We start from the raw sequence: 13315 nt of genomic DNA, 5'->3' as shown, positions 1-13315 counted from the left end.
TTAATATGCTATGATGTAACTTTTGAGTTTATTTGCAACTTCTCTGAGCATTGCATTGTCTGACTTAAAGGTGAATTTGCTGGGACATTCAGATCCAGCAACTGACTGATAAGAATTGACAATTGACTTGAATGTTTTTCACTTCTGAAAATGTTTTTTCTCGCTGTATGAATTCAAATTGTTAGGTATTTAACCTTTTAAACCCTTCCCAAGTTGATGAGCTGTCACACTTAACCCCCTTCTCACCAAGGCTCAGGTGTCTCTTTCCTGTGCATGCGGGCACTGTTTTGACTCTGGGCATGCCTGTTCTTGCATGTTTTATCAGTTTCATTCAACCTGCTGGCCAATCAGGAAATATCCTCTTTAGCTAGCTCAGACACAGCACTCAGCATTCTTGCAATGTGTCACCACTTTTGACGAGCCCCTACTTCTGTTGAGCTGGTTCCTCTACACCTGTTGCTTAATTCAGTGTTTCCTCTGTCCAGCTCCTGTATTAACCCCTTGCTGCCCAGTCTGTTATTTTCAGCCCATTCCCTTGTGCTGTTCCGGTGTTCTTCTCTGTCTGTGTCACATTCCTGTGTCACATGGGCTCCTCTGTTGCTTTCAATGTCTCCTGTGTTTCCTGTGTCAGCAGTGGCCCCTGTGTCACTGGCGTCTTTTTCCTAGATCCCTGTTTTTTGGCCTGGCTTTTCCCTGCCTTGTGACCTGACCTCGCTTGCTGCCTGCCTTGCCAATTCTCCTGCCTTATGATTTGGTACAGTGTATCTTCCTGCCCACCCTGGTGTGCCCAAGGACTGCAACCTGGCAGAAACCAGCAGCTCAACATCCTCACCACTAGAGACTCTGGAGAAGACCTGGTTGCTGCTTAGACTCTGCGCCTTGGTCCTTCTCAGGGTTCACACAACTTTTGTGCCAGCCCCTTAGTGGCCCTGTTTCCCCGAGCGTGACATGAGCAACAGCCATTTTTTTTGGCATTGTTAATACTCACATAAATGCTTCAGACCCGCAAACTTCTGCTTTTCCGAAGGTGGTTTTGATTAGCACCTGGCCTTCCAAGGACCATATGATTTCTCAATATTTCTTTACGGTTTCCACTGATCAGCCAGATCCAGTATGTGCAGTAATTGGGCTGTATGTCAAGAATAAGTGTACTGGTTGTATTAATATTACATATTTTGTTTTATTTGGCAGGTGGCAACAGCAAACCTTGCATGGGCATCCGTAGCAATACATCAAGTACAAGTAAGTGTGAACATTTCAAAGTCGGCTGCCAAGAAAGCTGACAGTTAACATTCAAACTTCAGACAAACCTTTTTTAATATTTATTTTTGGACAGAGACACTAGAAGTATTTGCTAGAAATTCAACACTCAAAAAGTTTTGGCTGAAGTTGGTCTTGAACGTATTCAGTATGTAATATTTTAATGGATGTGTAAGTTATCTAAATATTTTTTTTCTAAAAATCTTTATATTTTTGCTAATTATATCATAGGTATGTAGAGGATTGGCCAAGCAAACTGAGCTGAATGACTTTCTACTAGATGTGTCTAAGTAAGTACATAGATGTGTAATACTTTCTAAATTTTACTACTACATATGCTATCTTTCAATATTTGATTCTCAGTATTGGTAATGACAAGATAAGATCAGCAGTCGATAGAAAGTACTTGCATCTAAAATGTTGCCAAAAAAGTAAATTTAAGACAACACATAAAGTTCTCATTATTGAACCGAGCCATGTGACCATCATAGCACAGCTGCTTGGATGAGGGTTTTACAGTATGCTGCTGTGTTCCATACAGTACAGCAAAAGAAGTCAATAACCTTTATTTTTTTAGTTTCCAGAATAAATGGCACCAACAAGTTTCATATGTGATACTGTGTGTTGTGGTAATTTGTGTGGTGCCACAGTGCCTATAGCTACTGTTATATCCAGGTTAGGTTTCTTTGTGTGGCAATATATTGTTAAAAACAAATTGTAAATACTCACTTAAAACATACCTAATTGGGTCGCTCCCATAAACATTGGCATGGGAAATTTGATCTATATACTAGACAGTGAGATCCCTATTCAAATAGAAGTAAAGAAAATTAAAAAAAAGTAAAGAAATGTCTCGTATCCCGATGTGTTTCGTCTGACGGCTTCTTCGGGGGCTTTATTGGCAGAGGACGTTTGAAAAGCTGTGCGTAAGAACAGTACATATGCATTTCAGAATCGAGTACATAAATTGATTATATCCATCCTATATGTCATTTTTACTTCTGGTTATTGTAAATCAATTAATAATAAAAGTGTAAGATTAAAGACCTCTTAATAAATTCCAATAACAACAAAAAAAAAACAGGCATAACATTAGAGCTTTAAAAAGATTACAGCGTTTGGTTAAATGTATACAACTGTTATCAATCCATTACAGCACATTTTACATACAGAAAAAAAAAACAAATTTTGGATAGAATAGGGAAAGGTTAAAGTTTTGTCAGGTGTTTTTTTTTCTGTAGTTTTGTAGGTTTGCACAGCAAAGGGTGATGGGCATGCACAAATACACAGACATCAGCAAAAGAGTATTGTCCTAAACCTTTCCCACACTGATAACCAGAAGGTTATTGTTGCCTGTGTGTCATACTTGAAATGCTGTTCTCTTTCACTTTCCGATCTTATAACCACACTGATATTAAAATACATCCTCCTAAGATGTAGACAAACTATGTGAACATTACAGGGGTTCTACCCTTTACCATGTACCAGTGTTCAAGTAATAATTTTATGGCTTTAACTCTGGGATTACACTTGCTGCCTTAGTGCCACATTGCTGCCCTAATGTTGAGGGATACTAAAATAAAAATAAAAAAATCAAATAAAGGTTTACGTTAAGGTTCATTAAAAATAATCTGTTTCTAAATATACTTGAACTTTAAAGTGTAACTAAAGTAGTTTGTGCAGATGAGCTTCTTGCACAGCATACAGTGAGGAAAAGAAGTAATTTATCCCGGCTGATTTTGTACGTTTGCCCTCTGACAAAGAAATGACTAGTCTATAATTGTAATGGTAGGTTTATTGTAGGTGTAAGAGACAGAATAGGAACAAAATAACCCTTAGAAACCCAGTGCTCAAAAGTCAGGGCTTGATGTGCATTGTAATGAGTGAAATAAGTAATTGATCCTCTATCAACCAGCAAGATTTCAGGCTCCCAGGTGTCTTCACTGTATGCAGGTAACGAGCTGAGATTAGGAGCACCCTCTGTAAGGGAGTGCTCCTAATCCAAGCTTGTTACAATACCAAGCTTGTTAGACACCTGTCCACAGAAGCAATCAATCAATCAGATTCCAAACTAGCCACTATGGCCAAGACCAAAAATCTGTCTAATGATGTCAGGGACAAGATTCTATACCTTCACAAGGCTGGACTGGGCTACAAGACTATCACCAAGCAGCTTGGTGAGAAGGTGCCAACAGTAATTTGCAAATGGAAGTAACACAAAATAATTGTCAATCTCCCTCGGTCAAGGGCTCCATGCAATGATCATGAGAACAGTGATGAAGCAGCCCAGAACTACAAGGGGGGAACTTGTCAATGATCTCAGAGAAGCTGGGACCATAGTCACCAAGAAAACAATTGGTAACACACTGCTCTGTGAAGGCCTTAAATCTTGCAAAGCTCGCAAGGTCCCCCTGGGCAAGACAGCAAAGGCCCGTCTGCAGTTTGCTAATGAACATCTGAATGATCCAGAGGAGAACTGGGTGAAAGTGTTGTGGTCAGATGGGATCAAAATTGAGCTCTTTGGCATCAACTCTACTAGCCATGTTTGGAGGAGGAGGAATGCTGCCTTTGACCCCAAGAACACCATCCCCACCGTCAAACATGGAGGTGGACACATTATGCTTTGGGGGTGATTTTCTGCTAAGGGGACAGGACACTTGGGTGAGCATCTCTTTTCCTCAGCCAAGGCATTGAAAATGGGTCGTGGATGGGTATTCCAGCATGACATTGACCCAAAAGACATGGCCAAGGCAACAGAAGAGTGGCTCAGCCAGTCTCCAGACTGGTTGAAAGGGGATCACAAAAACCCATTTCACTCATTACAAGCTCTGACTTTTGAGTACTTTTGAGGGTTCTTTTGTTGTTATTCTGTCTCTCACACCTACCAATAAACCTACCATTACAATTCTAGACTGGTCATTTCTTTGTCAGTGGGCAAACGTAAAAAATCAGCAGGGGATAAATACTTCTTTCCCTCACTGTACTTGTCACAGCACAATTATGGCACACATCTACCTATTGTCGAAGATTCTGGCCAATTTTCATCACTCAAAGTTGACATCTTTGCTGCTGACTCTTCCAGTGCAACGCAATCCACTTCAGCTATAGTTGGCCACTGATAATGCAACTCCTGTGCATTAACAGGAGTTACATTGTCTTTGATATCTAGGTTATCTTTTCTAAGCTCTGCCTACATGGGAATACATGTGTTGTGCAGTGTAAGCAAAACACAAAAAGACCCCCAAAGCAAAAGAAAAGGTGCTACCTAGGGAAACACCTCTACCGCTTCGTAATTTGTATTCTCAGTTTAGTAGTGCTTTAAATCTATTGGGTAAAATGTATGATCTTATATAACCATATATATATATATATATTTTTTTTTTTTTTTTTATATATATATATATTTTTTTTTTTTTTTTTTTTTTTCATTATAAGTAAAAATTTCTTCTTTTGCAGAACGTACTTTGATAACATAGTTGCAATAGATTCTTTACTTGAACATATTATGGTAAGAAATATGATTTTTTTTTTTTAATTACTCTATATCCAGAACAATGCGTTTTGGATCATTCTAGTATATCATGTATAGGAAAATATGTGATAATTACCCAGCAAGTTTATTAAATAAAATTTTGATGCACAAAATTCAACAAACAGTACTTTAGCAACATGATCAGGAATGTAAAGAAAGAAGTGCAGGTTTGTTGTTCAGGGCACCATCAAAATACATAGGCATTTTTATTTCTTTGAAATTACCACCCTTGGCTTGTGTGTGTGTAATAAATATATATATTGGACACTCTTTGACATCATGAAGCCTTCTTCACTGAACTTCTGGACCCAAAGTTCTTTGATAATCTTAATATTGGTTCTTTCATGTGCAATATTCTTAGTAGCAATTTCCTTGCATAGAATTGATACTACAAATTCTGAAGCCACAAAATGTGCAAAACATGACATTTTACCTGCTTAAAGTGTCAAATTATCTTAAAATAAATACATTGGTTTAGGGATGGCCCAGTGGTTATTAAAGTACATTAAAGGTACATCAAAGCAAAAAGTTTTACAGTTTGTTTTATTAGGAGTCAATAGTTTTAGAAGAAGAAAGGAAACTCTACCTGACGCTGTCTAAACCCTTTATTGAGGTCTTTTGGTTAGGACGAAAAATAGATAACTGTAAAGACTTTTTTTTTTTTTTTTTTACAGATATATGCAAAGAACCTGGTGAATGCAGATCGCTGTGCACTTTTTCAAGTTGACCACAAAAACAAAGAACTATATTCTGACCTTTTTGATATAGGAGAAGAAGATGAAGGAAAACCAGTTTTTAAAAAGACTAAAGAAATAAGGTAAGAAATACCTGTAGTGGTTAATTTATGCAAAGGAAACCCTCAAACATTCTAGAATTTAAGCTGTTCTAATGGGCTTGATTTCCTCCACACTGGCAGAGGTTGACACACTTTTGCCACTAATAAAATGAAGCTGCATTAGGTGTTTGCTTCTTTAATTGGGCTGCATCTAGTTTTATGGTTTTTTTTTCATTTTGTAAAGCAGATCCTGTACATCATAATTAGCCAAAAATGACATTTTTCTACTGTGGAAAGATGGTACATACTCAAGCTAATATGTGTATTATATGTGTATATATATATATATATATATATATATTTTTTTTTTTTTTTTTTTTTTTTTTTTTTTTTTTTTTTTATACAGATTCTCTATTGAGAAAGGTATAGCTGGTCAAGTTGCAAGAACTGGGGAAGTTCTCAATATTCCTGATGCCTATGCAGATCCACGCTTTAACAGGTCATTTTAAATTTAACTTGTTGTTTTTTCCACCAATACAGCTTGTACATGAGATTAATTCAGCCTTTTCAAACAGAAAGTAATGAGTTTAAAAACCTTACATCGATTTGCTGTTAGTTTGATGTTAGCTTTATGGAAAGATTTCTTTATTTGATTGTAATGCAGTGTCTTGTTTTCTCCAAAGTGGAGTTTATATATTTACTTTGTTTCATGATTGTTTGTAAGGCTTGTAGCTTTTAGGAGGTCAGTAAACTCCAGTTTAATCTACTGGGTATCTGCATCAAAATGTCAGTAATAGTGGAAATTAAAGCTGCAAAAAAACCAAAACAAGTTTAAACAGAAATTGCATGATTTAGGCAAAACCTTACGCCCAATTTGTTTGAAATGCAGTAGTGTGACCCAAGGGTGAATGTTCAAGCAAGACTTAATTTGAAACTATTGTTCATACTTTCATATTTTTTAGAAGATTTTTAGTTATTTTTAAGATATTGTGTTCAAAGGAAGCTTCACCAACTACTATGTTTAGGGACTTCAATACTTTTTTGTGTAAATGAACTTGATTGAAATATTTGGTAAAGAAATACAGATTAGTCTAAATGTTGATTTTTTTTTTTTTTTACATCAGAGTCCTTCATGCATGACTCCACCAAAAACTAGAGCTTGGAATCATTTTTGAGAACCCTTTTATGTAGGGTTAAAATACTGTATTTTTTTTTTTTTTTTTTTTAAGGAGCAACACCCTTTTTTAAAAAAAAAAAAAAAAAAAAGTGCAGCACTGCCCCCCAATTCTTTGCTGCCTAGGGGGTCGAGAATGAATGGGAGCGCAAAGCCTCCCGGGATACCTATGTCAGGCATCCTGGGAGGCTCTTGCTCAAAGAGAAAAATTTACCGATCTCACGCATGCACAGTGCGATCGACAAGTTTATTTTTTTATCCTACACCACCCGATCTCGCACCTGGGTCGGGTGACGTAGGACGAAGAACCAGGAAGAGAAGACAAAGATGGCGGCACTAAGAGCGCCAGCTCCGGGACGATGTGGGACCAGATGCCAGACACCCCTGGAGTGATCTGTCTGCCCTGCGGGATTGAAGGTAAGTGTGTTTTTGTTTTGTTTTTTTGTTTTTCAACATCTAAAGCATAATATAATGCTGCCTAACCTGCATTACACTTTATTGTCCTCTTTATCTGATAAATTTGATAGTTACAATTTTTTGACAGGTAGGTAAAAAATTATTGTATTTATTGTATTTTTGTATTCCTGCAGAGAAGTGGACCTATATACAGGTTATACAACAAGGAACATCCTATGTATGCCTATTGTAAGCAGAGGCAGTGTTATTGGTGTAGTCCAAATGGTGAACAAACTTAGCGGAAATGCCTTCTCTAAAACAGATGAGAATAACTTCAAAATGTTCGCGGTTTTCTGTGCTTTAGCCTTACACTGTGCAAATGTAAGTACTCCTTTCCTGTTGTGTTCTGTTGTTTTCACCATCAGCCATTCACTACATTTGCTTTTTCCTAAAACAAAACATGTACAGACTAAGTTATTTGGGCACGCAGAGGTAGCATGAATTGTTGATGAGCAAATTATTTGGCCAGGATTGCAGTGAACTTGACTTATTGTACCCCACCACAATAAATTCTAAATACACTAATCCTAGTCCACGAGATTTGGTTTTTCAAACACACTGAAATCCAGATATTTCCATACCAAGGACAACAGCCAAGTACACCAGGCACACAGGCTAGAATCACACAATAAGTATACAGGCCCTATGTCATGCTGCAATGTAAACACTTCCACTATGTCCCCGCAAGTAAACACCTAAAACACCAACCCTAATACCTATTTGCATCAGCAATGCCCCATCTATGAGAATGCAGGTTGGAGATATATGAATCCTGCTTGCATTCAGTAAAGATGGATGTCAGTGGCTGTGAATTGGTAAAAACACAACCACAAGCCAATGTGAATGCATCTATTTAGGTTTTAAGGTGTTCTCAAATTTAAGAGATTCTGCATGATCATCCTGGGTCCACTGGTTCCAGTTCGACTGAACTTTTAGAAAATAGTTTTACTCAAGCATTTTTCGGATAGATTTCCAAGGTCCAGCTCCCATGTCATAATTGTGTTCATTATTCTGTTAATGTGTGTATTATTTTATCATAATTGTGTTTAATAAAAAATGTTTCTGTTGATTTAGAAACCTATTTCATAATAATAATAATGTAGGAACTAGAGCAAGATAATATCTCAGAAACCACAGGTCCCACTCCACCATATTTTGAGAAACAGTACCCTCTGAGTTGAGTCAATGAGCCTGAGTTATTAAAGCTCTCCAAGACTCGAGAGGATACACTTTATTTGGTTAAGCTGGGTGAACCAGCAAACCGGGAATAGATTTCTTAAGTAATTTGCTATTTAGCAAATGTTTTCAGTCCTAGACCAGATTGATTCCAGGTTTGCTGCGTCACCCAGCTTCACTGATGAAAGTGTATCATCTACAGTCCTGGAGAGCTTTAATAAACCAGGTCCAATGCTTTAAGATAGGTCTAAAGAAAATTGAATTCCTAGTAGTAAACTTTTTATTTAGCCATATTATCATTTACCTATTAGTACAAAATAGGTTTACAAAGTTTTATCGCCTGTCTCTTGCACTGTTTTTTATCCTTTGTGAGCTTTTCAAGTTAAGTCTCCTTTATGTAAAGATTAGATAAAATGTGTAGGTCATAGTCTTAAGCTGCATACACACTTCCAATTTTTATCGTTGGAAATGAACGACGAACGAACGACAAACGATCGATTGGTCAAAAATCGTTCGTAAAAAAAGTACCCAACGACGCCGACGAACGAGAATAGTCGCTGGAAATGAACGACCGGACCGGCGGATCGGATTGGACGACGATCGTTTGCAGGATCATTCGTCGTTCGTTTACCAACGATAATTATTGGAAGTGTGTACGTAGCTTTAGCCTTCTTTCTTATTGTTCTCCTCATTAAATTGTATATAAACCCAAAAACAAAAAATGGTTTATTAAAACCAAAGTTACCATTAACAATCCAAAATAATCTTACACATAACATAATGTATTTATAGGTATTTATAGTTATACATCCTCTTTTGGGAGTTGGTGTTTTTAAGGTCTTGTAAATGTAAATGTTACATTATTTTAAATACTCATGTAAATGTCTTAATGTTAAAGTGGAACAAAAAGTCCACTTTAAAAATCTGAATTTAGGCAGGTCTTTATTGCAAAGAGGGACAGGTATATACCTGCCTGATCTCTATCTTTTTCTAAAATAAAATCCCCCCTGTGGCTGTCAGTATTTACATCATCCTGACCTGGCTAATCAAGATAGCCAAAGCTTGGAACCAGGACAAGGAAGAATATCACAGCACCTTGTGAGTAAAAAGGGATATGTGAATGTATTTAAAAACTTGACATCAGGCAGGTAAGGTTATTTTTCTTGCAATAAATGACCTGTCGGGTTCCATTTTTTAATTTTTAGAGTTTAGTTCTGCTTTAAATATTGCAATTTAAGTTGGATGTTTTTGTGAGTTGTGATTTTTATGTTGAATAAACACTGCTCAGTTACTACTGTACTGTCTTGTGCAAAAACCATGATGAGATCATCTTGAAATGATTTATGCTAAACGGTTAACCTTGTGATTTACTAGATGTACCATAGAATACGTCACTCAGAATGCATTTACCGAGTGACTCTGGAGAAGTTGTCCTATCATAGCATTTGCACATCAGAAGAATGGCAAAACCTTAAGAACTGTAAACTGCCAGAACCTCTTTGTAAGGAGATTGAATTGTAAGTACTGCAATGTTATTTTCCAATAATCCTCTGTTCTCTATAAAGTTATCATTAGAAAAAGTTATGTAATTGTATAAAACATATTTGTCAAGCTCATATTCATATAGCGTTACATTTTTTAACACATATGTGTGTTTTTCCCAGTTATCACTTCGATATAGGACCTTTTGAAGATCTTTGGCCAGCAATCTTTGTGTATATGATACATCAGTCTTGTGGCAAAACATGGTGAGATGGTTAAAATTTCATTTTAATTCTTGGTAGGTATGGAATGTAATCAAAAGTGTTACATGCATTTTCATACCTATTAAATGACTAGTATTTTCAGTTTTCTGTGAAATTGTTTTATTTAAAGTAAAATGTAAACAGAAAGTGAACCAGCCAAACCCAGTATGGAAAGCACAACATCCTGTACACCATGTAAGTGGGACTTTTATGGTAAGTTTTATCAACATACCAAAATGTGAATCACACCAATTTTGCATTTGATATTCACTTTTAAAATTATGTAATATATATATATATATATATATATATATATATATATATATATATATATTCTTAAAAAAAGGTATTGGAGCCTCCTACAAGCTATTGTAAGGCTGACACCACTTCTTTACTACTGTATGTTTTGAAAACCACTTTTTCAAGGGATGCAGACGTAGCGCTTTGCTGAGATGCCACTCCAGAAGATTAAGAAACAGAGACATTGGAGGCTTTACCAAAGTTGTACTGGTACCAAGTATACCTACATGTAACTGGAGGGTAGATGTAAGTTGCTATACTTGAGGAGTGTCATTAAAGTTTATGATTGTGTTTAGCCTTATGGTGACCAAAGATGGAACCCTCACCACAGATAGCAGTTTGTTAAATATATTTATCCCTAAGACTGGACAGCAAATTCTAACACGCAAGGATAGAGGATGAAAGCTGTTGAATCTTACATTGTACCCATAGTTTAGTAACAGCTTAGTACAGAGGTTGTATAGTTTAACAAATTTTAAAAAAAAAGTAAACTAAAAACTTTCATTTACAGAACCTCAACCTAGAGTTGATCCAAAGGAAAACTAAAAACCCATATAAATGTAGGTACAATATACTGTAAAAAGGATAAATATTTCCTCCTGATCTCATAAGTTTTTGCGAGTTCTGCCTTATTATTGTTTTCAGCCAATAAACAGACAGTACCAGCTACAATCTGTTCTGCTAGCAGTAAGATCAACAAACTGTCTCCTCCATCTGGGCATATATGAAGAGGAATGGGTATGTGGCTGTTGAGTTTAACAAGGATGCTCTGGGAGCTCACTTTAGGAAAGTCTGCTCACACCACCATGATCAGGCCATGCTTCACCAGCTATATTTAGGAAAAAACAAGTCTCCAGAGTTTGCTACAACTAGCTCCTGTGGAGGTCTGTTTATATTTTAACAACTTACTGTAAAGTACTGTCTTTTCATATGTGTAGGTTGAAGGGGAATTGTTGATCACTGGATTATGGCTCACAAGGCTACAGAATTATCTGCATGTATGTCTGCATTAAGACTTCTAGTGCCTCACTGACTTTACCCTGCGTCCCTGCTGTTCCCTGTAGTGAGAGATCTTATGTGTTTTGATGTTTATTTAACAATACTTACTACCACATCCCACATTGGGGAAGAGAGAAGTCATTCGACTGTGATGTGTTTTGGAACTTTTGATTTGTTTTTTTTTTCAATATTTCTATGGTTTTACAACCCTGTTTTTTGATGTCAGATGCTTTACTGGTATTGTGGTATATGGACCTTTTTTTTTTTTTTCTTTCTATTGATCTCGCAACATGATGCAACATGAAGCCGCTCGGCTGGGACGGCAGTGTGGCACTAATATTGTACCTATCACATGTTTTTGAATCTTTTTTTCTGTACAAACCTCCTTAGATTAGACTTACCACTTGGAACGTTAAAGGCCTTCCGTCTCCCTATAAACGCACTAAGATTCTAAGGCATTTTGACAAAAAAAATTACACTACACCATCTAAGTTCTGTGATGCTATTGATGGTAGATGGGCATCGCTTACCCTCCAATTTCCTGCCAACTCTTTTACCATACTGACAGTTTATGGTCCTAACTCAGACAGTGCTGTCTTTTACAACAACGTGTTGGCTACTATCCAATCTCTTCCAAGTACTTCTCTGTTGGTAGCAGGGGATTTCAATGCAATACCTACCACAAATGAAGATAGGCTTCCACTGCCCCCCAGGCAAGTAGTCACCGCAAGTAACCATAAGGCATATCAATCTTTCATCTCAGCAGCAGGGTTAACAGATTCCTGGAGACATCTTCATCCATTGGAGCATAAATTTAAACACATAGCAGTACATTCCACACCTAGGATTGATTCCATTCTAGTGTCTGATAGTCTATTGTTTAAGGTTGATAGAGCTGAAATCCATCCTTTGGTGATCTCAGACCATGCTCCAGTTACAATTGCTATAACGTATGGTTTTCTACATAAGACTGATTTTGTGTGGAGGATTCCATCATTCCTAGCTAAAGATGAATCTTTCCAGCAAAACATCTTGTACTGGTGGCAGGACTATGAGTACCACAATGCTCAGCGCAAGTCTAACCCTGAATTGTTTTGGGATACAGCAAAAGCAGTCCTACTAGGAAACATTATGGCTTATGTGGCATCAAAGAAGAAACTGACACTCAGCAAATACCAGGAGGCTTGCTGTCAGAGGAGGAAACTTTGTCGGCTATAAAGCATTCATCCAATTCCAAAGCGCCAGGCCCGGATGGCCTGCCCGCTGAGTTTTATAAACTTTTGGAGGACAAAGTTTCTACTCCTCTTACCACACTGTATAACAGCATGTTTAACACTTAACACTCTGTCTACTTACCTTGAATCAGGACGGTTAGCTTTTATAAAGGTGCTCCTGAAAAAACCAGAAGGACCCTTTGCATCCAGGATCATACCATCCAATTTCATTGCTAAATAAAGATGTTAAACTGCTCCCCAAGATCATAGCAGATCATCTAGCTTGGTTTACTCCCACATCTGGTTAGCTCCGCCAAAGCCCGTTTTATTTTAGGCAAATCTACCACATATAATATACGGAAGTTATTAGTGGTTCTGGAACATGCTCGTTTGTCAGGTTCTATTCCCGCGTCATCTGCTATTATGGCGCTTGACGCTGAAAAAGCTTTCGATAGCATTGAGTAGCCCTTGCTGCATGTAGTTCTTTGGTGGTATCATTGCCTACTTTTTTCATTCCATTTACTCCAACCCCATTGCCCAGATCCAGGTGGCAGGAATTCAGTCCATAGTTTTTTCTCTAGGAAGGGGGACCGGTCAGGGTTGCCCCCTATCTCCACTATTATTCAGTTTGGCCATATAGCCCCTAGCTAGGTTATTTCATGACTGCAAAATTTATGAAGGAAT

The 13315-nt window shown here is 37.3% G+C and overlaps 1 protein-coding gene across 4 annotated transcripts in view; it reads left to right on the top strand.

The window, feature by feature from the left end:
- The window catches only part of PDE10A (phosphodiesterase 10A), a 147396-nt gene that overhangs the window by 99439 nt on the left and 34642 nt on the right, over positions 1-13315 (top strand). For all 4 annotated transcript variants that reach the window (XR_011920398.1, XR_011920399.1, XM_072409074.1 and 1 more), the window contains exons 8-15: positions 1192-1242; positions 1492-1550; positions 4717-4768; positions 5467-5609; positions 5974-6066; positions 7332-7518; positions 9748-9890; positions 10038-10121. Coding sequence is in view for 2 of the 4 variants with exons in the window: in XM_072409074.1 (XP_072265175.1) it covers positions 1192-1242; positions 1492-1550; positions 4717-4768; positions 5467-5609; positions 5974-6066; positions 7332-7518; positions 9748-9890; positions 10038-10121 (812 nt within the window). In the remaining 2 variants the exon portion in view is untranslated. The remainder of the gene's footprint in view (positions 1-1191; positions 1243-1491; positions 1551-4716; positions 4769-5466; positions 5610-5973; positions 6067-7331; positions 7519-9747; positions 9891-10037; positions 10122-13315) is intronic.

Source organism: Pyxicephalus adspersus, chromosome 4, assembly GCF_032062135.1.
Source record: "Pyxicephalus adspersus chromosome 4, UCB_Pads_2.0, whole genome shotgun sequence".
Lineage (NCBI taxonomy): Eukaryota > Metazoa > Chordata > Amphibia > Anura > Pyxicephalidae > Pyxicephalus > Pyxicephalus adspersus.
Note: the sequence above shows the minus strand (reverse complement) of the source record. Positions and strands in the feature narration are given on the sequence as shown.